General features: G+C 39.3%; 1 protein-coding gene across 3 annotated transcripts in view; it reads left to right on the top strand.

Moving 5' to 3' along the window:
* negr1 (neuronal growth regulator 1) overlaps positions 1–27,003 on the top strand; it is a 148,567-nt gene that overhangs the window by 88,298 nt on the left and 33,266 nt on the right. For 2 of the 3 annotated variants that reach the window (XM_047586831.1, XM_047586832.1), the window contains exons 5-6: positions 6,025–6,145; positions 10,743–10,891. In XM_047586831.1, the coding sequence (XP_047442787.1) occupies positions 6,025–6,145; positions 10,743–10,891 (270 nt within the window). Of the gene's footprint in view, positions 1–6,024; positions 6,146–10,742; positions 10,892–22,330; positions 22,373–27,003 lie in introns of all 3 variants that reach the window. The other variant, XM_047586830.1, reaches the window with a different exon arrangement.

Genomic DNA, 27,003 nt, shown 5'->3' with positions numbered 1-27,003 from the left:
AGAACCTGGATTTTTGAGGTAGCTGTTTCTCTGTTATTTATCTCAGTGCAAGGTGTTTTATATATCTAAAGTTGATGTTATATAAGAGACATTTTCTGGGAAAGTTAGAACATATTATTCAGACAACCAGAACCTATACTTAAAATACCACAGCAGCTTGTTTTTGGCACACATCTGGATGTTTAATTGGATACATGTGATGCACAAAACTGCATCTTTTTTTTTTTTTTAAGCTTGGAAGATCTGTATCTTGATTTAGGCTAGAGGTTTGAACCGGCACAGGCATTTCTTTCCCTCCAACATTTCTTTGTTTTTTCTCCATGGCAAGGTTTCACTTGCTTTTGCGGAGTGACACCGTGCCCTGGATGCTTCAGAGTTTGCCAGCCATTTTCACGCCTCCTTCCTCCTCCAGTACCCTGCAGCGCTGAATTCTGTTAACATATTTCCCAGTTTTTGTTTATAAGGACACCTCCAGCTTCTGTCTTTCTCATAGAAATAAGCCAGAAAAACTGTGGTCGTATTTAATTAATTTAGACAAAAAATTGCCATTAGAGCATACAAGTAGTGATAGATTTCCAAACATAATCAAAATGCAGAGGCATACTGTGAATATTTCTAAATTCTTTACATCACCCTTATTTTGTTTGTGCTTCCCATGCCTTTCCCTCTTATACTCCAGTCATCCTGGCCTGTTTGGAATTCAGGCCCTGCCCTGATAGATACACCCACAACATGCCCCTCTGACTCCACTGACAGAGTTATTCTGGGGGAGTCACGACCATCGCCGATAAATAAGAAGCTAAGCCTGTTTACTTGTGGTCAGGAGAAGCATCTTCATGACCACCCGATATTACAATGTCAAGTAATGACAACAAAGTAAACAACTACTAGTGCAGTGTTGACATGCTTGCACAGTGTTAGCATTCTTTCCAAAAATGATTACCCATTATGATAGCTGCATAGATGTACAAAGCATTTGCATTTTACAGAGGCATTTCCCTACATACCCTGTTTGTGTATCCAAATCAGCATCAGTTCAGCAGAGGATTGCAAGAGTTGGATCAGAGTTGGCAGAATAAATGTTCATTCCACAGTTCAATAAAATCTGGCATTGGAGTTATTTTAACATCAGGCACAAGTCTCCGTTGAGTATTTGTCGATGGTTTGCAGTATCCATTGAAAATGTCTAGGACGTCTTAACATTCAAGAAGGCTTCCTAGAAAGGCTTCCTAGAAAGTCCATTTCTGTACATCTCTCTAAAGCTCTTGTCTTGATTTCTATGTGGATTCATGGCTGCATGGTGGGGCATGCATAAATGAGCGGAATCTTGATCCTCTGCAGAATAAACATTTTGGCTACTATCACTTCAAAATAAACTGACCTTTCTCTTTTTTTTATTTAGCTAGATGTGTAGTTCTAATGTTGATAAAATGTTCTCTTAATATCTCAAAGCTTACATGAAACCGTCTTTCACATGGCTGTTATATATGTTCACACAGTGGATATGTCTTATTGAAAGCATTCATTATATTTCTGTTTGTCCTGACTGTACAATTGTCTTCACCCCACCGGCTCTTCTCTGCATTTATGGGGATAGGTGGGGATTCTTGTACCTTGAACCATTTAGTGTTAAACAGACAATAGATTGAATCCCTGGTGCTCTCGACCCATACAGTCTTGCACACTAAGATGGTTATTTATATGCTTTCCATTGTATAAAAAAGATGGAACACAATGTTCCCTTGCTGTTCTGAATAGAAATCTTAATGAATTAATAAATCTTGGCAGTAGAACCGTTCCTGACTGACAAAAAAGCAGGACAATGAAGTCCACAGATGGCAGCAGGGAACAGTGTCTCTGTGTGTAAGCTGACAAGTCATGCACTGATGAGTCCATTTCTTAATTGCAATGAAAACTCATTTTCAAATCTGGCTGAAGAGGTAGGGTTATTAATTGATCTTTTAATTAAAAAGCCTGCGTTCACTTGGCAAACAATAGTACGTAGCTAAATAAATCATATTCAGTCTTGAAGCATACCAATTAATCATCAATAGTCACACAAGGATTCCTTAAGTCAAGTGACTCAGTGACGCCCTGGGCGTGATGCTCTCTGAACAAACCCTGCACATTAATATTAGAAGGAGAGAAGGTCAAGCTTTGTATTTATCATTAACACACTTGTCTTTGTGCATTTTTTTGGGACATTCAGGGACATCGCCTTTGTTTTGATGACAAGCTCTGCATTAAGCAGATGCAATGGGAGTCATTTGGTGATCGACCCACAACCTGTCACCTGGTAGGGCCTTATAGTGCTCATTTTTCTGCCATGCCTGTGCTATTCCTGGACCCAACCCCTCACCCCCATCTGGTGTAGTCACCACGACTCCAGGCATGATTTACAGCACCACCACAGCATTCTCTAGACACTAAATTACCTGGATTATTGGGCCTTCATGATTTTTAGTGCACTACTTTGCATTACTCTCCAAATCCTGATAGTGGATTGCACAATATACAAAGATATAAGACATGCCAGTGAGTCGAAATTGGAATTATTGGTCTGGAATTGGAGTGGACCGGATTTTATGGCTGTGATCTGTCTTAACAGATCCCAGTGCCAAGATCCAAATTGGAAAGACTTGATATTATTGATATGCATATAAAATTATAGCACTGTGGATCACCTACAATGCTGTGGGGAGAACTTTTATCTATTCCAAAATGTTGAGTTTAGTGGAGCAAAGGACAATAACCTGGATTCAAGCTGTTTGTTTTTATATATATATATATATATATATATATATATATATCATTTGCAGGAAAGTTTAGATATTTAGATATGAAGTTATATGGGAAAAATCTGGGTTTCTATTTATAGCAAACTCTTCTCAATTACAAGACTGGAAAGTTTAACATATCAAGGCAACAGATTTATATGTTAATGTAAAAAAGCTTTAGGTGTTTAATTTGAACAGTGAATTCTTTTAACAGCCTGCCATGTGTTCACAGCAACAGTAACAATTTCCAAAAGCAAATGCCACACTTGGAATCATCTCCAGACAATTTATCTACTAGTTGATGAAATACTGAGTTTATATGCCCAAAGCTTTTCCTTAACATACAGCTTTTGAGTGAACTGTTCAATTACTTTTGATCTCTTGAGAAAGCTGTAAGTCCTAAACCCTTACTCTAATTTGGATGCGAACACCCTCAAATTAAAGCTGAGTGTCAGCATCATAAACCCATATTATTAATTAACATTAAAATAACAGAAACCTAAAGCCCATACATTCATGAGCTCAGCTTTATATGACATGCAGATTGTTCCAGGTATCTTGGAGTCTTCATGACAAAATGGGTAAACACCTGAAGTATCTTACAGTTCAAACAGCTAAACATTAAGCATTTTTTTTTAGTCAAACTTTTCCTGGCCAATATTTTAACCATGTTCAAATCAAGAACTGTAACATACGTATTAACAATGGATAACAAATCCTTTGAGTTTAGCACAGCATTCAGTTTATCAAATGCCTGATCCACTTAGTTGTAAATAAAATGATGTGAAGTGGACACGTAAGAGCTATCTGATTTCACATGATTAAACAATCAAATTTAGAGATGCTATTTTCCAGTGGTTACATGTCCCCAGTTTAAACAACAGCAGTGAGGTTTCAAGTATAGACACACCTGCCTGGGCCACCATGTCCACTGTCCCAGTAACAGCACAGCTGCCGGGTCACCCTGGCGCTCTCACAGTCTTCAGACAATCAATAGCCTCACACAATGACACCAATGGAGGATTACAAGGATTCGCTAAGCCTCGGTTGGTCGCCACACTGCATTGATTTTGTCATACTTGTAAATGGCTTATATTTCTGTGCTCTAGAACACTGTTGCAATTTTCATTCCTTGTTCCTTTCCCTTTCTGTAAGTGTTATACAGCTCTTACACTCAGATGTTATTTTATCACAAGCTTAAACAACTTTTGTAGTCGTTGCAGGTGGATGCTGCTCTTCTGCCAAGATAATAGCGCTGTCTTTTCTATGTGATGTCCTTGAGGCGTGGTTACCCCGAATACTGGTTGAGTTTAAGATAGATACACATCTGAGGAAATCTGTGAGGTTTAACCCGATCTGCAAAGTTTCTGAAGCAGAAAATCGTTCATACTTTCAGTTTTGTATTGCACAGACACAAGGGCAATCACTCCCACAGCCCACATACACGCTCAGCATGCACAGACATCCAGTCAAGGTCTACTAATACCCCCCCAGCATGGTAGCCAGCATTTCATACAGTGATAAATGAACAGGAAAAGCCCTAGCATAACCCATTGCTTGACTCACTATCTCAAGTCCTTCAGATTATTCAGCCATAGTGTAGAAGAGGGAAATAACCGTATAATTGGCTCACATATGCAAGGATAGAAAATCAGCATACACCAGTCATACGAATGTGCTCATTATGATGCAGATGAAAGTTGGTAGAAGTGAATCCATCACTGAAGAGCAAACTGTCACCTCAGCATGTCTCTCTTACATGATCACGCTCTTGTATCTATATATATATTTTTTTTTAGCTCGCACAGATCCGTTGCATCCCACCTCATCCATCTATGTTGGCTCACAAGTTGGCAGAGGGACGATTCTCTTCATTAAAACTAAGCCTAAGCATCTCAATGAAATTTATTTGCCATAATGACGGATGTTGGTTCTGTCTCATACCTACAGTACATCCAAACTATGCTGTTCTGTTAAAGTAGAGCATTGTGCGTCTGTTGGATTCATTTGTCATTGTTTGCAGTTTGCAGAATTAGATCCCAGTTAGTACTTTAGGGTTGTGTTGGGAAGTTGCCACAGGTCGTCTGTTAGAAACATCTCCAAATGCAATTGGAAGTAAAGGTTTGCAGGCACGTGGCCAAGCCCTTCCACTCGATACAGGCTGCAGCTCCAACTGTCAGGTTGTACTTAAAGGCTTATTGTCAGGAATATAAATAGCCCCATCTCACTTTCAAACATGGCTTGGTAATTTACTGCCAGCTCCAGGACTGACCATAAGAGTGTGAGCCTCCCCATGTATCACACACTTTTAATCAGAAACAGCATGAATGACAGAAAGTAATTTTGCTTGCATCGTATGTCAAATAGCTGTACATCTGTTTGGGTGTTCGGAATGGTATTATTGTTTGTCGAGTTTTGGTGGTTCAAGTCGAGTTCATACAATACACAATGTCAGTTTGAGCTCCATGTGTTATGTTTGCTTATCGTGTTTCATTGCCTCAGTTGTTTAATGGAGAAGCAGGGAATCAGTCATAAAAATAGCACTGTGCACAAATCCCTGTGTTCTCACAACACACATTGTTTGTCCTAAGTTTCTTGAAGAGAACATTTTATTGTATTTCCCAACCACAGTTTAAGAATGAAATACGTCCAATTATTGTAAATTGTCTGGTTGCTTTTGTCCCAACGTATTCTATGTTCATCAAAAGGCTCTTACTGTAAACCTATATTATATAAATACAATTATGTTCATTCAAGACTGTGTTACTATAAGCAGAGTAAATACTTGAATCACAGAAGGACTGAGTTGCTTTAGAAACCGTCCACATGTTAGGCTGCCTTCATGACACTGGCATAGAGATTTACACCACATTTCAGCACATGAAAGGAGCCTCATTTTGCATTCACAGAACCTGCCTCCGCAACTGAGTCTTTGAACTTCCATTAAGCCATTTATCACCATACAGTGCAATTCATTTCATTTTTCTAACATTGGGGATGGGTGCTCTCTCCCCTCCCCAACTCCACCTCTGGAGACTCCGAGTTTACACTTTGTAATGTGTGCACTGACTAGAATGTCTGAGGTTGTCGAGTGCACTCCACCTGTGCTCTCTGTCTGCTTTCTGAATTACACTGAAACATTTTCCTCACCATTATTCCTATGCTGATAATGTATGATGATGGCACAGATTTTTCACTTGACTGCCATATGTTTTTTGCTAAGAGTTCTTATATGTGTTTTCTCCAGTTGCCCCATCTATCCATGAGATGAAAAGCCATGGAGTCGGTCTGGGACGCACAGCTCTGCTGCGGTGTGAGGCTGCTGCGGTGCCTTCTCCAATATTTGAATGGTACAAGGGTGAGAAAAGGTGAGCCTTGTTTGATTGTTTAATTGTTTTCTTGACAAAATGTATTTCCAGCATCCAGCATCATGTCAAATGTCAAATGTCCATTGACTGCTTCCATCATGTTTTGCAGTATTCAATACATGCACAATTCAGATAGTGTGGAGTGGTGGTATCTAAGATTTTCTTTGGTGTTGAAAATATTTAATTTATGATAAATATAATAACAGGTTGTGCTTGTGCTTAACACAGTTTGACTTCATTTAATTTAACTGTATCCAGTCAGGCGGTATTTTCTATTGTCATTCTTGAGCTTTATGTACTTTTTAGTAGAAGTGTCAAAAACAAACAAAAAAAGTAGTTTTGCTGCACAATAGTAAAATTTATTCACAAAAAAAGAAATATGTATGATATGTTATAGATATACGCTAAGCTTAGCTGCACTATTGTAAGTGTGTGTGACTTGTCTGGCTGGATAGTCTTGTAGTGCCAATGGATTTGAGTGGGGGAGTACAGAACTTTCCCACATTTTGGCATGTCATTACCAAAAGGAAAGATAAAAACTGTCTCCTTTGGGAAATGAAGCACTCAATCAAATCAGTTACACATATGACAAACTTTAGCATATAAAGAGAAAGAACATATGGCAATATATACAGCAGGTAAAATAAGTATTGAACACGTCATCATTTCTCATAGTGAACATATTTGTAAAGGTGCTATTGACATGACATTTTCACCAGGTGTTGGTAACAACCTATGTAATCCATACATAGAAAGAAACCAAAGCAAATAAGTTCGGAAATTAAGTTATGAGTAATAATGTAAAATAACAGAGGGAAAAAGTATTGAACACATGCAGAAAGGGAGGTGGAAAAAGGCATGGAAAGCCAAGACACCATCTGAAATCTATCAGTGATCAGAAAGCCATCCTGCCCCTTGTCAATGCAAATGAATATCAGCTGGTTCAGTCCAAACTGATGGTCTATAAAAAGGTGTGTCATTACCAAGGTGTCACACAAGGAACATCTCATGATGGGTAAAAGCAAAGAATTCTCTTAAGACCTTTGCAACCTTATTGTTGCCAAACATTCTGTTGGCATTGGTTACAGAACGATTTCTAAACATGTGAATGTTCCAGTGAGCACTGTTGGGACCATAATAAAAAACATCATTCAACCATAAACCGGCCACGACCAGGTGCTCCTCGCAAGATTTCTGACAGAGGAGTGAAAAGAATTATCAGAAGAGTTGTCCAAGAGTCAAGGACCACTAGTGGAGAGCTTCAGAAAGACCTGGAATTAGCAGGTGCAACTGTTTCAAAGAAAACAATAAGTAATGCACTCAATGGCCATGGCCTGTATGCACGCTCACCACACAATACTCCATTTCTGAAGAAGAAGCATGTTGAAGCTCGTTTAAAGTTTTCTGTACATTTGGACAAGTCTGTAAAATACTGGGAGAACATAGTCTGGTCAGATGAGAGCAAAATTGAACTCTTTGGATGCCACAACACACAAGGGGACAAAACGCACTGCACTGCACATCACCCTAAAAACACCAAACCAACAGTGAAGTTTGTTGGTGGGAACATCATGATGTGGGCTGTTTTTCTGCATATAACTTCATATAATTGAAGGGAGGAGGAATGGAAAAATGTACCGAGACATTCTTGAGAAAAATCTGCTGCCATCTACCATCTAGGAGGGTGGACATTTCAGCAAAACAATGATCCCAAACACAGAGACAAGGAAACTCTCAACTGGTTTCAGAGAAAGAAAATAAAGCTGCTAGAACGGCCCAGCCAATCACCTGACTTAAATCCAATTGAAAATCTATGGAAAGAACTAAAAACCAGAGTTCATAGAAGAGGCCCACGGAACCTTGAAGATTTAAAGACTGTTTGTGTGGAAGAATGGGCCAAAATCCCACCTGAGCAATGCATGTGACTAGTTTCTCCATACAGGAGAAACATTTTACATTATTACTCATAACTTAATTTCTGAACTTATTTGTTTTGTTTTCTCTCTTTATATGGATTACTTGAGTTGTTACCAACACCTGGTGAAAATGTCATGTCAATAGCACCTTTAGAAATATGTTTACTGAAAAATTGTGATGTGTTCAATACTTATTTTACCCACTGTATTATAGCAAGGGCGCCAACATCTTATCGTACTAGTTAGTGGGCTTGGTTTTGTGATTCCGATAGCAACAAAGGTAATGAAAGATAGCTAGAGAAAGATAGTTAGTGATAGATAGCTAAAGATAGAAAGCGGAAGATAGAATGCTTTAGTCAGAGAGTGAGCAATAGATTTACTGAAAAACATGCAGTGAAATATAAAGATTGTACAAGACAGAGATAGTGAAATACGGATAGCAAAAGACAGTGAAAGATGGAGACGGAGGAGCAACAGGATATCTGAAGACAAAAGGGAGATCATTATTGCATTGCCCCTAGATGTAGTAATGAAATTTACGGGAGTAAAGCCGAAGGCAAAATGTTCTTTAGAAACTGCCTGTTCTCCATTTCACCAGCCCAAATCCAAGTTTGGTCACTTCTATCTGATTTCCACAGATGCATCTGGGTTTTGACGCTCTGAATCCACATACAGTGAATTATTTTGCATGATGCATGATTACAACCATGACATGACATGACATGACAGTAAGTCATAAGCTGTCTGCTTGCACTTTGGGGAGAGGCTTCTGTGAATGCAAAGGTGGAAGGAACATGTAGGCAATTGAAAGCAAGGTTAACAGTGTAGAAAGTTAATGACTCTTACGTTGTCAGCGTGTACAAAAATAATGTGTGCAAATAGTTTGGTGATATGGACATACACTGATCTGACCACGTACAATGCTGCTTGTCCTAATAATGTGATTTTGTTCTTATTTGAGAAACAAATGGGATTCACTTAGATTGAACTGAGCTAACTAAATTTGTTTCATATTTCGTTTACCTGTTATGGTGAGAAGAATGTGCTCATAATGATCTATAAACAGTTTCACAGAAGTTACACAAGGCAATCTATATGTCAGGTGTGGTTAAAGCTGTACTCCGAGCTGCAATTAAATATGAATTATTAGTTCACTCCTTCAGTTGAAAGAAAATGTATTGTTTGAGCTTATTTGATTTTTCAGAGTCAATGAATTTGTTGGGTCTTCCATTGGTCCAGCCTCTGGGGAGAGCCCACCGAAATGTCCTGCCAAGAGCCATTTGTGCCTTGTCCTCACCTTGCATCCTAATAAAATGTTTGCTGGCAACTGGCTTAAATCATTCGTGACACATACATCAATCAGTCTGGATTCAAGTGTCAGTTCTTGAATTTAAAAACCAAATTACCCCCATTACCATCATTTACCCACTCCTTGTGAGTACAATTTCAATCATCAGCTCACACTGTGCTAATTGTAATTATGGGGTGGATTCAATTTATTCAAATTGCTAAGGAGGCAAGTTGGCATGATTCTAGTCTTTACTTAATTCAAGGACTTGTTGTTTTGGTGACTTCTTACGTGACTAAATGGTGATTTCTTCATTTACTCCTTATTATGAACAGGACAATAGTATAAGGATTTAAGCACAGAGCCTCTGTACAACATTAACACTGGCATGTTCAGTGCCTATTGGCTGCACAGTTCTCTTCTTGGCTCTCTGTTCATGCAGCCATAACATTAGTGCAGTTCTCCTTCCACGCTGTTGGAGGTAGTGTGACAGTTTTGACAAGTAAATCTTTTTCTTGATGTGTCGCTGCTTTCATTCTTGAATGGACGTGGGTGTTCTTGTGTGTGTGTATGCTGGGGGTGGCGAGGTTTCTTTCACTATGACAGAATGCAGTATTGACTAGTTTGATGTTGAACTAGCGAAGAGGCGAGGCACACACAAAGATTATCAGTGAATGTTCAGCTAACATTTGAGGAAGTCGCCGTGGGAGAGGGAACAACAGATTTGCGGATATTTGCTGGACATAAGGTCACACAGTGTTTCAACTCCAAGTGCCTCTCAGAGCAGCTTGAGCCAGGCAAGAGATCATGGGGGGGGGGTAGTGCGAGGCCAAGATAGAAACATGACTCCTCTCTGGAGGTTTTTATAGTTTATAAAGCCAAATATGCAGCCATAGCACACCACGGAAATGAACGTGAACTAAGCTGTACTCTGTGCAATAATACCACAATCAGGGATGCAAAGCATATGCCTTTATAGAGTGAATTTAAATCCCCACAGCCAGTTAAAGTTCACAATTACCATCAAATCAAACAATTAGCGTTTGTCAATTTCTCAGCACAGATGCTAGGTACTATTATAATAGGATTTATTATAACCCCTCCCCCTTCTACCTGCAATGAAACGATGAACAACATGTCAAGTGGCACCCAGTTGGTTCACCTCTGGGTCATTTCTCTCCTCTCAGTCCTTCAAAGTCTCTCTACAAGGCAGATGCAGCAGGCCAAGGGATAAATAGATCTGTTGAAGAGGTTGATGAAGTACCGCATAATATGAAATCCACTAAACACGACAAACATTTATACCATCCTTGACTTGTGCCACTTCCCCACCAACACTTTGTGTGTGAGAAGGTGAGAAACCAAAGCTTCATTTGTTGTGTTCTTTTTTCAGGATTACAAAGGGCCAGGGTATTGACATCAAGAGCCTCAGCTCCAGATCAGTCCTCACAGTGACCAACATGACAGAGGATCGTTACGGGAACTACACATGTGTCGCCGCCAACAAGCTAGGGACGGCTAATGCCAGTGTGCCTCTCATTCGTAAGTTGTCAATCTACCTGCTTGTGGCTAACTGGAGGATCAGATTGCTGAAGGAGTGTTGTTGATGTCAGTGCAAGTGTTTTCATTTTTGCTGCAGTCAAAGTTAAATCCAGCACTGCTACTGGGCACCAACACATCACCAGTAGAAGTGGTTTCTATTTTTTTGTAGTCTTCAGTTTTGTGAATAGGTTGCCTAAAATAGTTAAGAAGCCTTTGAGTGTGTGGGTGGGTGTATGTCTGCTTTCAAAGTCTACATCTGCATGTGTACTGGATAAAAACAACACCTGAAAAAGAATATTTGCTTTGAGGTAACAGCATCACATTACAAAGGCAGCTACACAGGTCAGTCCTACTAAGTTGAGGGCCAAGTAGCGGAATGACTCAGATTTGAAAGAGGTCTAAAAGTCAGCCTTTTCATAGTTTTCAAAGCCCAAAAGAAATCTCTTCAAGTTTCGAGGAAGCCAAATAACTGCAGAAAAACAGCTAGTGCATTAGTGATAGGTAATTGTTTATCATGGTTAGAGAATTATTCTTACGTTAATTGAGGTATTGCAAACCACATAATACCACAAGCTGAGGCACTTTCTACAAAACAGGTGCAGACAATTTTTGTGAAATTTAGGTTTAATTTCTAGGAAGTCATCTTGTAGCAATAATTTTATCTTTTGGTGTGACAACTGCGCAATAGAAATACAGCATGACTGTTGTTCAAATTTTTCTGACCATGCAGTTTATGATGTTTTATTACATGATGGTTGAGAACTTTTATTCAGACACTGCTGCTTCATTTGCTGGATCTTTCTGTACTTGCACTCTGACTGCTTCAATATGGCACAAAAATGAATGAGGGGGCTTTGTGTTTTCATGCTGTAGTCTGCCCGACAAGACCTTCTTGGTGAAGGCTGGTGACTGTGTGCCTTGGAGGAGGCACGCAGAAGACTGCAGACTAAGCAGTCAAATAACTGCAACACAGTGTGGGCAATAAAGGGAGACAGGAGGTCAATCAAAACCTCTATGACACAGACAACCTAAAAACCATATACTAGTAATTATGGAGTCAAAGTCAAAAGCTCAGTGACAAAGCCATCACACAAGGCGTGCAATAACACGGTTAGGAGGTGACAACATGGACTCATGAAGGCTGAGAAAGGTTCAGTTGTGTAATTAATAATCTTTCAAGAAAAAAGCTTTTAAACAACAGCAGATTTTGTCAAGTGCTGAAAGCACATTAGTGGTAAATTTTCACTTTATACTTTAGGCAGTCAAGTACTCTGACTGCAGTCTAGATCAGCATGAGCTGGGATGAGTGATCTACCAGTGGTTATTTCAGAGTCTGATTTAAGTTCTTTTCTGATTCCCAATGTATTTATTACAAATATAGGGTGTTCAAAAGACAGAAATAATCAAAAAAGATGAAAGCGCCTTAACAATGTCCTAGCATATAGCAACCAATTTGTGTCACCTTGTTAGTCAATGAAGTATGCAAAGTATTTCAATTCCTTAAATCACCATTGGAAGTGACTTCCAGCCACTTTTAGTCACATGCACAAGACCCTACCTCAATTCACAGGCTTTTCTGTTATTCTGTCCTCCTCCTGTTACCTGCCAAGCAGCAACAAAAAGAGCAACGACACCAAAGGGCTTGGGAACATAGCTCTCTGCATGTTTTAGAGTGAGGATGGATGAAAAATTCAATTTAATGTATTCTGTGATGAAATATGAACAGGTGAATTAAATTATTCACTAGTTTGCGCTGCACTCTCTGATGATAACATTGTCCCTAGCAGGCCAGAGACTCCAAATACAAAAAGATATTTCTGAGTTGGCAATTGTCAAAGGAGCACTCGACTCTGCTGTTTGTGTATGCACAAAGAACATCAAAGGCTTGTCTCAGATTCTCAAATGGATGATCTTAATGTGACACTAGCAGGCCTCAAAGGCAGAGTGGTGCAGAAACCCTCAGAATAGACAGAGGAGGCAGCTTCCTGAGCTGCCACCCCCCGACTTCTCTCTCTCTCTTCCATCTCTTTATCTCTTTGTCTTTCTAACGTGTCTTTGTCTGCCTGATTTTCTTATCTCATTCTCTTACTCCCGCACTTTCTTCCTCTTTGTCACTCATTCTCTCTATCATTCTTATTCTCTTTCTCACAAACAGTCTGCCATTGTCCCTCGCTTTTTCTCTCATGATCTCCACTGATGGAAAAAAGGCAAATTTTTCCTTTGTTCTTATTAAGAAATGGCAAACCGTCGTTCCAGTGCACCTCGCTGCTACACTCGCACAAATAACAAAACCCAGAGGTTTGATTTCACCACTGGTGACTTTGGATTGCTATTTTTGAACCAGTCGATAGCTATCGATGAGCAAGTTGTGAAGGGGGGTAAGGGGCATGCATATTTAATAACGCATCATACATAGAGGTGAATGTTAAGTAGCAGCGCAGTGTGGGTGGGCTGTGATGAAAGAACTGCACTTTGTGTGCACATGTGGTAGGTTCTAGTTTGTGTACATTACACTAAAAGGCTTAATGCATCAATTGCTAATGCCAAGTAAGGGTTATCCCCATTCAAAGAGTCTTCTTTCTTTCACAGCTACTGTGGGAAAAAAGAAAACTCATTCAGGGCTCTGTCTTATTACTCTCTTGTCTAGATTTTGAAGTTGAAAAGTTCTTATACGTGGAAAACGTTTTTGTCCTAACCGACAGAGTCACTTTAAATCAGTCCAGGAAAAGGCTTCCTATTATCACTGATGAGATGAACTGTGACTCTGGAAAGCCAACTCCAAGAGAAAGTAAACACACTTGCTTTGAATTCACAGCAGCCACTGTGAGACAGTTTGGTTTCTGTTTGAAATCAAACAGAGAAGGAAAATACAGGTGGTGGGAAAAAAATCGATACAACACAGTGTTGTAATGTTTTCCAAAATTGTGGACTACGTATCCAGCTTTTGCTTTTATATAGTAACTTTATAATAATAGAATAATAATAGCACAATAAGAAAAATCATAACTGGTGTTGTCAGCAAAAGTGCTGGTTAGTTGGTAAAAAAAAATAGAGCCCTTACAGAAAGAAATCAGAAAATAATATCTGTTTAAATCAACATATTGACTAATTTGGAGTTGCATGGAGTGTCTCGTTGATATAGTGTAGAATCCTTTGAATACAGCGAACATGAAATCGGCAGTTTAAAAAAATGCAGTGATAAAAAACTGAGTTTGTGCTAGTGTCCTCATGTATTCCTCACTATCTGCTGTATTCTCCTAGCTGTGTTAGACCATTTCGGGTTTTTTTGTGCTGTTAAACCATTAGTCAGGGATTGTGATCTCTTTCAGTTGAGTGCCACTTTAAGCTGCGTGTTAAAAGCTGTGGTAAAACACAAGCTGGGCTCTTTGGAGCAGAAAGACAGCACGCAGCCTCTTTGTCACTACTTGTTGGAGTCCTCTGTGTGCGTGTTTGCGTGAAAATCTTTTCATATATTTTTAGACAATACAATAACCAGTATCATCAGTGAATGGAAAAAAAAGTGGAAAAGCACTTGCAGCAATTGTCAGTACTTCTAAATAATTTGTAAGTTTCAAAGAAGTATTGAATAGAATTGGATAATAGGCACAAATAAATCATGAATAACATCACAAAGCACTTCTACTGTATTCTTGCATCTTGAAATTTGTATTTCATTGATTACAGCGGAACCAGAGACTGTGTAGGTCTACTTTCTGCAACTTATGACTTATCGATACACTGACATAAGATCAACAGAGCCTAGTAATTAATATTGCTAATCCCATTTCTTCTGATGCATTTTATGATTCTCCTTGCTGACCACTTGATTAGAGGCCAATAGTAATCACAGTCTGACTGTCATGGGCTAACTCTTCAATGTCTTTGTGCTTTTATTTGCTGTAAGGCCAGTCAGCTGGCTGTGGTTGCTTGTTGTTGGACATTTCTCAGTTTAGTTTTATTGCTGTGCTGTTTCTGTTTGCTGTTTTCTTTTTTGCCTTTTCTAACTTGTGTGCAATGTTTTGCCGCTGGCATATATTCATTGTGCATCCATTTGCATTGAGATTATTCAGAATGCAGGGTCAAGTAGCAGTTGAGCTAATATCTTGTGGTGATATCTGTTGAGGGGTTGCCTGCTGCTAAAGCCCAAAATGAATTAATGTTAAGCTTAATTAGTCTCTTTTATGCTTGTATTTTGAAGCAGTTTTTGAGGTTTTCTATTAGCCTCTGTTCTGTTCTGTTCTGCTAATTGACTCTACTGTATGTGAACGTATTGTAACATTATTACTTTTAATTTACTTAGCTTTAAGAGAGTAGACAGTGGCTTGCAAAATTATCCATCTTATTTCTCTTATATGAAAATACTGTTATCATCTTACAGTATGTTCATTTGAGAGTGATCAATATTTTTGAGTTCAGATGGCAATGGTACCCTGGCATCCAGCGTGAACTGCAACATGCTTCTCATAGGTGTCATGACCTGGTCATCACATAGATTAGTCAAGACTATTTCCCTTGAATCTGAATGGTATCAGTGATGTCTCAATATTTGTTGCTGCTTTTTGGGGATAAACTATATCTACAGAGGCCTCACCATTGCTCAGATCCACTAAGAGCTCCCAGCAATACTCTTTTATCATACATTTTTGATACATGGTCATGTTTTGGCCATGAGTGTCTTTCACACTGAACACATGAATGAATGGAGTATTATGTTCAGAATGTGTATTAGTTCACTGGCACTTGTAGATCTGTTCAATTGAAGAGTAGCTACCAGCAGTATTAACTTCAGTGTAATTAATACACAGGATGAATATTAGAATTACAAACTTATCAATGTTATTCTTTGGCGATCACAATGCCTCCTTGTTAATATTCCTGATATACAGTTTGTGCAAGATCGCATCCATTGTGAGTTCCCTCAAAGAGCAGAGCTTTTTCTGTCAAAGTGCATAACAGTTTCCTTGACATAAGTGTCTCTGTTGAACATGAAAATTCATGGTCATCCTAGTCGAACAACATGATGAATTATTAAGGGCCAAAGCAACACTGCATTGCACATACATTTGATATACTAGAGGTTGAACAGACTACTGGACTAGCCAGATAGCCGATTTGACGGCTGTACCACGACACTTTAATCATTATGTCTACTAGTCACTGATCACTTGACAATAACAACAATGATGCCTCAGAGAAGACAGCTGAGAATCCCAGTGAGTCATTGGAACCAACTAGCAACATCAAGTGTGTGGAAATACTTCACTAAAGAAGAGGCCCATTGTACCGTGACATGCAGAATATGTAACTCAGTCCTGATATGTACCTGATATGCATACTACTGTAATGCGCATTCATCTGAAAGGGCATCCGCTAACGCTAGCAGAGAAACTGTTCAAATCCTCTCAATCAGTCAATTATCAACTTCACCAAGCACTGCGCTAACAGAGAGAAGATGGCTGCACATCAACAGTTTGCTAGTGGATGTTATTATTAAAATTATTAGAGCTTTAGCTACAGTTCACGCATAAGGCTTCAGAGAAATACTGTTTTTTTTTTGTTGTTGTTGTTTTTTACCCGACTAAGCTATCCTGTCTTCCAACACACGGTGGAGTACTATTAAATGCTATTAATGATGCTGAGTTTCAACCTGCTTTATACAGGCTATACATATATGTCTGTAGCACACCACAGTATATAGCACGTGAGCCGTCTGTTCTCAGCATATGTATTCAGATCAAGAATAGAGGTTACATTGTTACTGTCTACTGTATTTTAATGTGTATATCTCATATCTCTCTCTCTCTCTCTCTCTCTCTCTCTCTCTCCCTCTCCCTCTCTGTCTCTCTCTCTCTCTCTCTCTCTCTCTCTTTCCATTTGTTTACAGCAGGTAAAATAAGTACTGAACACATCACAATTTTTCATAGTGAACATATTTCTTAAGGTGCTATTGACATGACATTTTCACCAGGTGTTGGTAACAACCCAAGTGATCCATACATAGAAAGAAACCAAAGCAAATAAGTTCAGAAATTAAGTTATGAGTAATAATGTAAAATAACAGAGGGAAAAAGTATTGAACACACGCAGAAATGGAGGTGGAAAAAGGCATGGAAAGCCAAGACACCATCTGAAATCTATCAGTGATCAGAAAGCCATCCTGCCCCTTGTCAATGCAAATGAATATCAGCTGGTTCAGTCCAAACTGATGGCCTATAAAAAGGTGTGTCATTACCAAGGTGTCACACAAGGAACATCTCATGATGGGTAAAAGCAAAGAATTCTCTCAAGACCTTCGCAACCTTATTGTTGCCAAACATTCTGTTGGCATTGGTTACAGAAGGATTTCTAAACCTCTGAACATTCCAGTGAGCACTGTTGGGACCATAATAAAAAATATCATTCAGCCATAAACCGGCCACGACCAGGTGCTCCTCACAAGATTTCTGACAGGAGTGAAAAGAATTATCAGAAGAGTTGTCCAAGAGTCAAGGACCACTAGTGGAGAGCTTCAGAAGAACCTGGAATTAGCAGGTACAACTGTTTCAAAGAAAACAATAAGTAATACACTCAATGGCCATGGCCTGTATGCACGCTCACCACACAATACTCCATTTCTGAAGAAAAAGCATGTTGAAGCTCGTTTAAAGTTTGCTGTACAACATTTGGACAAGCCTGTAAAATACTGGGAGAACATAGTCGGGTCAGATGAGAGTAAAATTGAACTCTTTGGATGCCATAACATACAATGTTTGGAGGACAAAACACACTGCACATCACCCCAAAAACACCAAACCGACAGTGATGTTTGTTGGTGGGAACATCATGGTGTGGGGCTGTTTTTCTGCATATAACTTCATATAATTGAAGGGAGGATAAATGGAAAAATGTACCGAGACATTCTTGAGAAAAATCTGCTGCCATCTACCAGAATGATGAAGATGAAAGGAGGGTGGACATTTCAGCAAGACAATGATCCCAAACACAGAGACAAGGAAACTCTCAACTGGTTTCAGAGGAAGAAAATAAAGCTGCTAGAACGGCTCAGACAATCACCTGACTTGAAGTTGAAAATCTATGGAAAGAACTAAAAATAAGAGTTCATAGAAGAGGCCCACGGAACCTTGAAGATTTAAAGACTGTTTGTTTGGAAGAATGGGCCAAAATCACACATGAGCAATGCATGTGACTAGTTTCTCCATACAGGAGCTTGAATCTTCATTACCAACCATCACCAAGGCTTTGGTACAAAGTATTGAATAAATATCAGCAAGCGTGTTCAATACTTTTTCCCTCTGTTATTTTACGTTATAACACATAACTTAATTTCTGAAATCATTTGTTTTGGTTTCTTTCTATGTATGGATTACACAGCACCTTTAGAAATATGTTTACCATGAAAAATTGTGACGTGTTCAATACTTATTTTACCTGCTATATATATATTATTTCGCTCAACCCCTAGTATGCACCCCATAAACACTCAAAATTGCACACACACTTTATGATTTTTGCAGAGGTATAACAATCACCAAGCTGGCAATCCCCTTTTCAATTTACCATTTCATGTGCAGATGGAAGTGAACTTCGATGAAAAGACTGAGGCTGTTCACTCCAATTTTCTGAGGAGTCCTCCAGCTTAATTGGTCAAGCTCTTATCCCCCAGCCCACCTCAGCTTAGCCCTGGAGGAGATTTTCTCCGCCTCTACCTCTGCCTTCATTTCCTCCCCTCTTCCCGTCCCTCCTCTCTGCCCCCCCTCCCGAGCAGTAATAGGGGAGAAAAAAAAAGTTACTCTCTCTCTCTCCGTTGCTCGTCCTCCTGCAGGCAGGAGAGACACTGCTGGCTAGTTGGTTAATGAACGTTGTGTTCATTTGTCACGCTTATCAATCAGTGCATGTGTAGATGTCATTTTGCCATGTCTCCTCATCTGCCATTGTTGATGATGTTGTTTGTTCTCACACTGTGATTGTACCTGAGTCATGGAGCAGAGATGCAGGGAAATGGGAGTTAAAATAGAACAGAAAAGAATAGAATAAAGTGTATTTGCCATTTATACAGGTACATTGGAATTGTTGTGCATAGTTTAAACTTATTAAAATTTAAAGAAATAATAATAAAAAAATCAGACAAACAAAACCAATTAAATACTAAAAAATACTAAAGTTCGACAGTACCCTCATAGGCACAGAATAATATATACACAATGTATTCATAATGTAGCTTAAAATGCAGTGGAATGATGTTGAATCAATGAGATATGATGTATCCTGTTTCAGGAAGTGTTATTCATTCTTATTCAAAATGATTCAATTAGATTTTTTTTGAATGCACCTGCTCCTGTTTTTCACTACAAAGCCTGTTATTATTATTATTATTCTAACCTTTATTTAACCAGGTTCGTCCCTTTGAGATCCAAGATCTCTTTTGCAAGAGAGACTTGGCCAAGAATGGCAGCACATAAAGTTTCAACACATTAGCACATTATATATATATACAAAGAAAACTGATTTTTTTTAAAGTGAACAACAAAAGTCCTGACATATTCTTAAGTGTTTTTATTTTTCACATGCTCACATATGAAAATATGCTGACTAAATTTAACAAAGTGAGGTTGTAGTATCCTTTAGTTTTCCCAAAAGCGCTCTTCCATTGTTGCACCATTTACCTATCATTTGAATGCCTGCATTTCCATATTTAGGCAATAAAAAAAGCCATTAGCATTTCCTTGTTGCACTGCTATGAGAAAAGGTTTGGCGCCAAAGCAGAATGTTTCATCGTGAAGCCCAGCAGGCAATGGACTTATATACCATCCAACACCCACCTACCTTTGCCGACTCCTATAGGTCGCAAGGCACTGTGCTGGAGACGTTCATCCCTGGTTGAGTAATCCCAGTGTGTGCCCACAGGATGACACATACTCTGGCCATGACGTTGGATGAATAACTAAATAGCTGGCTCCCAGATGAACACAGCCTTTAGCACCGACTACTCCATCATTGAAGTGAGGAAAATGTTTAAGAATAGCTGAACAGTTCACACAAGGAATGTGTCCCTGCATGAACAGTAACTTAATAATGCTCTCAAATGGAGCAGTGAAGATGAATTGGACTCCTTCTGTGGCCCAGACCACATTCCAGGTTTCTTGGAACATCTTCCTATATTTTCCTCTAAGGAGTGCTGAGAAAGGTTTTTACTGCACTGTGGCTCTAAAAAGGACCTATGTTATCAGTGGGGACTGAACAGCGTCAGTTAAGAGAATCATTGGCAGAACAACTAATTCATGAGGTGTTTTTTAGCTTTAAAATGTCACTGCAAATCAGGTGACATTTTATTTAAAACCTAGGATTATAACAGACTTCATACATTTCAAAAACATTTGATGTTCCTCCAAACACACCTTGCATTTAAGAAACTCCCAACAAGTCCCAATGTAGTAGCTGTCAACCAAGCTCGTAGACCTGAAATTGATGTGTTCAGTTTTTGTATTAACTCCTCATTACGCTTGTAATGAGCTAAACTCTGTGCAGAGCCCCACATGAAGATTGGTTCCTACAAATCATGTCAGATAAATCTCTTGCATTATCCAGCTGAGAAAGAACAAAGAGAATGGCAATCCATGAAATGAAATAGCTGTGAAAACTAATGTGTTTTATCTTGCAAGCGAGTAGCATATACAGTACGTGAAATGATGCGTCGCTCTGCTGAATGAGGGAAAGAGTCCGAGTCAGTGTGTGGCTAGGAGGGAGAGATTGCATGTCAAAAGATACGTCCCACGGTAATGGAGGAGTGTCTGAGAGCTCATGAAGTGATTCACTGGTGAATTCATGCTCGGGTATTAATCAGATAGCAGCCGCCTGCCTCTTTTAAGAGAGAACTGAAAAGAAACTGTCTTCACATATCGGCTCCCCCAGGAATACCTAAAGTGGAAACATTTGTGGAAGAAAAGATGAATTCGACCATTTCCTCAACGATACGTGGAGGGAAAAAGCACATCATTTCACATATGAGGACGGATTCCTACTCGCCCCCCCCCCCTTTCCAATAGAATGATGAAATCAAATGAAAGCAAAGGTTTCATTGTTGTTGGCATATTGGCAGTCTGTTAAACAGCAACACAGTCATTACACAGTTGTTGGGGCACTTCAGACAGACGACGCAGAGGGCACAGGCTGAGAGCACGGTGTAGACCATGGTGTTCACCCCCCTTTGCCCTGTAATTGAAGTAGCCATATTGAGTTCTCATGTAAATGGATTAAAATGGAGCGTCTAAGTAGGCCTCTGCACTATTGGATGGCCTAGTTACAGCTGCTCACTGCAACAACATAAAGTAGCCTTCTGTGATTTATATGTGAGGTGTAATCATGGCCACTATGGTTTCCCTGTGTGACACTCCTCCTCCACCATGAAGGAGCCTTTTGAAAGAAGGTGGCTTATACAGTACTTTCATGGGAAGTATAAATACTTATATTGCTCCAAGTGTAATCCGCACTGTTTATGTGCCAAAGAAACTGTAAAAAAATAAAAAATGTTGTGAGCCCGACCACTGCCGCTCGAGTTGAGCTCTCTGGGTGGCATGCTCACACATCTCAGATTCTATTCCCAAGTGAGTCACTGTACGCTGTACAAGCTGCTCACAGCTTATCTTAAATTATGTGCTTGTTTACCAAACAGAAAGCCATGCTATTTATTCATTTATTTATTTATTTCCCCAGTGATATCTTTGCTCCAAACTAATTGGCAGGGCGATTGTCAAGAGTTGGTACATATTCTGCAGGAACATGTTTAGCAGTTTGAAAAGTGAAGAACTCGCCCGGCTTTAGAAGTTTGACGTACCGGACTGTTACTTTCTGGACGTCACATTATTCCGTCTCCAAAATGCCACCAGTGGTTCAGCCTGAAATTGGTTCATAAGGTAATCAAATTGAGACTCCTTTCCTCCTCAGAGACACACTAAAAGTTCTCCCCTTTCCCCTCTTTTTTAATGAGTTCACTAAAAACTAAAAAGGAGAACAAATTATGGAAAACTGCTATAATCTGTAGAGAGGGAAACTGAAATGAAACTGATGTGACTTAAGAAGCATCCCACCAGGTGCAGATGAAATTATAGGTGATCTCTAAACTATGGTGTGCTGTCGAAGCAAAGAACGGCTGGTTGTTTGAAGCAGCCTCCTGAGTCCCTCTCATTCTTTGTCTTAGCAGTAACCCATGCAAATCTAAGGCAACTGGGGAGATGCAGCATTTGATTCATAAGCATGTGGAGGTTGCATCTTGCCACAGAGACATCGGTCCTTAATGCATGGAGAGGATTTGTCTCCATTCCCTGTCCTTTTGTCCTTGCATGCATTTTCCTTTTTTTTATTTTACGTCTCCATTCTGTTAATAATACATGAATGTCCTCTTTCCCTCCCCTTCCCTCTTCCCTCCTTCTCCTCCCCCTGTAGCAATTATTGAACCCACCACCACTAGTGCTGTCTCAAGCCCAGGTCAGTATATGTCACCATGGTGTACACCAAATCAGCAAAGAGGTCCGCTACCTCATACTAACCTGAGTCAAAATCCTCTCCTCCATCTTGATTTATTTCAATTGGCTGGCTGGAATGCCTACTGGGTGTACGTCTTCATTGTGTGTCTCTTATTTCTCTTTTTGTTTTTTGCATTTCTTTTATTTACTTTTTTAATTTTGGGATGGCTTCTATACAGTCTGGCTCCATGTACTTCCTGCAGCCTGTGTCATTGCAACACCCTGCCCCCTTCCTTTCATTTCAAACGCCACCACCGCCACTTGGAGCAAACAGTAGCGTCATCAAGTGGCTGTTCCATATTCCTCTGGGTCTGATGCTTTTCATAACACTGATGGCTTCGTCTTCTTCTCTTTGTGGCTTTCTAACCACCATGCTGCTGCTCCTCAGCACTAGCTTAATGCAATATACATCAAAGGCAGGACACTGTTGGTAGCAAAGGGCTTTGGTTTGTTGTTTGCAAGAAGGAATCTCCGCTGTCTTTGTACTTTTATCACTCCATTCCAGTCTACCTCTCTGTCTCTCTTTTTGTCTTAATTTACTTATATCTTTCACTCTCATTTTCCTTTCTGATCTTTCCTCTTTTCTAGAACAATCAGCTGGCGCTCTGCCATCTCTTTAACCTGATCTCTTGCTTGTCAGTGCTACACTGTCAGTGTCGCCCTTGCCCCCCCCCCGCCCCCCCCGTCGGATTCTGCTGCTTCCACATTCCAGTCCCCAGTAATCCCCTCTGCCTGGTCGTCTTTTCTCCCTCTCTAATGGTTTTAAGCAAGTCACACAATGTAATCTCTCATGCTGGTTACATTATTTTTGCTTAATACTGTTCAGGCGCACAGAAACACGCTCACAAAAAGCTTTCGCTGGCACAGACTCACACCACTGACAATGAAATGAAAACATGCAGAAATATTCAAACAAGCACCTTCTCTTACAGTATACGTAATCACATTTTAGGATTCACAGTGTATGATTAATCTGCTAAGCGTTTTTGGGACTTTTCATTTGGTTCTGTGAATAGACGCCATTTTCTACCTGTCTATTTGAGCCAAATATAATTATCTACGGAGATTCTGACAGATAACAAGTTAAAATAAGCTCAGCAGCAACAAATGGCCCTGGCATGGCCCTGAACTCTCATTGGATGTAACGCTTGCAGAACAAATCACAATTTCATGGTCCAAAGGAACACTGGTGGTTTCAATCGTGGAGATAAACTCAGTGAGTCGCTGTTCTTGTTTTGTACCCAGTTATATTTAAAGTTCATTTTTGTATGGCACCTTCACTAAGTGGCTTGGTAAAGGGAATTATATGGTTTTTATCCCAAACACTGTACATTTAACTTTAATAATTGATTTTAAAGTTATTATCTGCTTTTATTTCTCCTGAGAAATGGGTTTTATGATAATGTGAACCCAAAATAAGAAATTAATTTCTAGTCCATGAGGTAAGAAAATCAGGAGATCTGAAGTGGACAAATTGTTTCAGTTCACTGATCAAGGGAATAAAAACATGTTAATTGGAAACTGACCTGGCTCTGCCAGTTTTCTCTAATAAAAACCTCACATGGCCAAAATGCTTGTGTGTAATTTAATTAAACCCTATTTTCATGGTAGTTATTACATTGTTTGACTCAGCACTTGTAAAAACACTCTTTAGCACAAAGAAAACACAACTACAGAGCTACATTTGTCCCAGCAAAACATCTGCTGTAGCTACAAAACAGTATGAACCTTTATAAACTTTACTGTATATGCATAAAATACCCCCAATACCACCTATATCAACAAATCACCCATAGATGCACGACACTCCCAGACTTCAACCAACCCAACTGTATATGTCCGAAAACAGTGCTGTCTTTAGTGAGGTCCTTAACAGAAGGATGAGGGTGACAGCATCTAATGCCAATGATGCAGCACACTCAGTAAACTGGTAATAAAGGCCAGCTCTGTGGTCAGACTTGAATTGGACAGTCTGGAAAAAGAAGCAGAGAGGAGGATGTTGAGCTCTGTCCTGAATAACCCCTCCTTCACAGCCTAGGATGGACTGTGACAGATGGACCACGTGTTTAGCCACCAGCTCATCCCACCCAAGAGCCAGACTGGGCGCTTCAGGCATTCATTTGTGCCCACTGCCATCAGATGCCACAACACAACTGTGACCACAGTCTAAGCCAGCTGCGCCCCCTCACCTCCACCCCTGACCAACTCCCACTCAACTAGAGATGTCAAAGCCATTGCTCTCATCTCTCCAGGTCCAACATCCAGACTCTTTGCAAATTATTGAAATTGGACATTCTCTGCATACATCTATGTGATCAATGAATGGTATAGTGTGGATCTTAGTAATAGAATTTAAATGGCTCAATTTGAAATTCTTGGCAGAGAGATAAAAACTGGACACAATAACATACACAATATATGTATTTAATTTAAACACTGTTTCCCTTCAATTAGGGGAGGCCTTTAGAAAAAAAGGAAACATTAAGTGTGGTCCACTTTGTGGGAAGAGAGAGGTCTGGGTCATTGATGGGATTTGTTGTCTATTATCACAATAGCATCAGATTTCTTGTTTATTGTGCTTATTAGTTTGAGCATATAGTTTGAGTTTGAGCATATATCTGCTATATATGAAAAAGATCTCACTGCTTCAGCACTGAGTCATAGTCACTTAGCTCATACATTTGATGAAACTGCACTGGTCAAAGATAAAAGGAATGAATTAAGAAATGAATATAATTACAGCTTACATTGGAATGCATACAGCCTTTTCATTCAAAGGATTTTGTGCCAGTTTTCTATACCTACATAGCTGTATCTTTGTCAATTGAATTTTATCTGTAAGAACAATACAAATCTTCTCCTTTCTTATACGGATTGATTTACACTGCCAAAGTAGAAAGCGGTAACAAACCACATTTTGTTGGCAACAGTCTTAAGCTTTCTTCATCCTAAGCATATGGATTTATGTGTATTTACCTAAACATAAAGCACGGCTCCACTACTCTAAAGCAGCTGGCATGATGCCACTCTGTCATCCCAATGAAATGTAGATCTGTGATAATAGCATATGCTCCCACAGGCTTTCAATCCTGTTTATTTACGCAAATCACTTGACAGAAGCAAAGCAATGTTCTTAACACAGTACTGAGCCACATTTCTTGTGTTTACAAGGCGCAATGCACAGTGCAACTGTTTCCAGGAGTAATACATGTTTTGTACGTAATGTGTAGATGATCCACGTCCTCTTTTTCATTTTTCCATTGTCCTTTTTTCATATGCCATCATTTAGTTGACATCTGATATAATCAGAAGTTATTACAGAGAAGGTTTTGCTGCTGTGTTTTTTTTGAAAGCCTAGTATGATTATCATTGATTTTTTTAACCTTGCCCTGATCATCAAGCTTTAGTCAATAGACACAAGAGGTAAATGATTCTGTGAAGGGTTTTTTTCTTGCTAACATGATACAGGTCGTAAAATACTGCCTGATCCATGGTGGAGGAAGACTTGTTCACTTTGGTCCAGAATCAAGCTTGGAACTGTCTTAATAGAGTGAAGGAGTGTATTCTGTTTACATGTTTTAAATTTGATCTTTTCACCACATCAATGAAGAGAATTTTCTGATTGATTTAGAGCGAGGCTACATCGTTTATTTTTCTTTCGTCAAGGTCCAGGTCGCAACATCAAAGAGAAAATCTACCTCATTAAGTATTCTTCCTAAATCCTTCAAAATGCAAAAGTCACTCACAGTTCCCCAAGGCTCATAAAGTTGTGTTAATCAAATTATTTCAGTAAGCCTGTAAATCTTCTTTAATCAAAGGATAGCTGGATAATTTATGTCTGAAACTGGGCTAATGTCTTCTTTGGAAGACGACTTTATAAGAGGTTAGGTTATGCTTTTCCTCTTTCAATTCTTTATTTTGCTATCTGGTGTTGGTACAAGTGAGACCGTAGGCACATTTTGTTTATATTGGACTGAACAAAACCTTTTCAGTTTCAATACAAACTTGACATTTTCAAGTTCTAAATTAATATTCTCTCTTGACCATTTCTGTGTAAATATTATACTAATACTGGAAGAAGCTGATACACATATTTAGTCTGTATTTGAGACCATAAAATACATTAGTTTGGTGATTTTATCACAACATCTGTGTTCATGAAACCCTGTTGCTACATCCTCCATGCTAATTTTAACCTTACTTGCAGGCATTGGAATTGATGTTGATAAAAATTTTGAAGTAATGTTCTTATATGTTAACTCAGTTCACTTAAAAAGCATCACAATCTGCTGAGGCTGAATATTGGCTGATATCAGCTATGGGCTTCCAGTGAGATCATGAATTACAACTGTCTCTGGAATAATGGAGTCAAATACTAATGATTATCAGGCAGATTCTCCTCTTGAGCCCTGCAGTAGTGCATCCTCTTGCAAGTTATTCAAGAACATATGCTGCATATTAACATGGCCTACTGAAAACGGACAAGTATTGATAACATGAATACTAGGTCATGTGAAATAATTGCCCTGAAAAAGTAACAGTAAAAGGAATATGGGAGATGTCTTTGGCTTTAATAGACAATAATAGGCTTTC

The sequence above is a fragment of the Mugil cephalus genome, chromosome 6 (assembly GCF_022458985.1).
Source record: "Mugil cephalus isolate CIBA_MC_2020 chromosome 6, CIBA_Mcephalus_1.1, whole genome shotgun sequence".
NCBI classification, from domain to species: domain Eukaryota; kingdom Metazoa; phylum Chordata; class Actinopteri; order Mugiliformes; family Mugilidae; genus Mugil; species Mugil cephalus.
The sequence above is the reverse complement of the archived record's forward strand: the minus strand, read 5'-3'. Positions and strand labels throughout refer to the sequence as shown.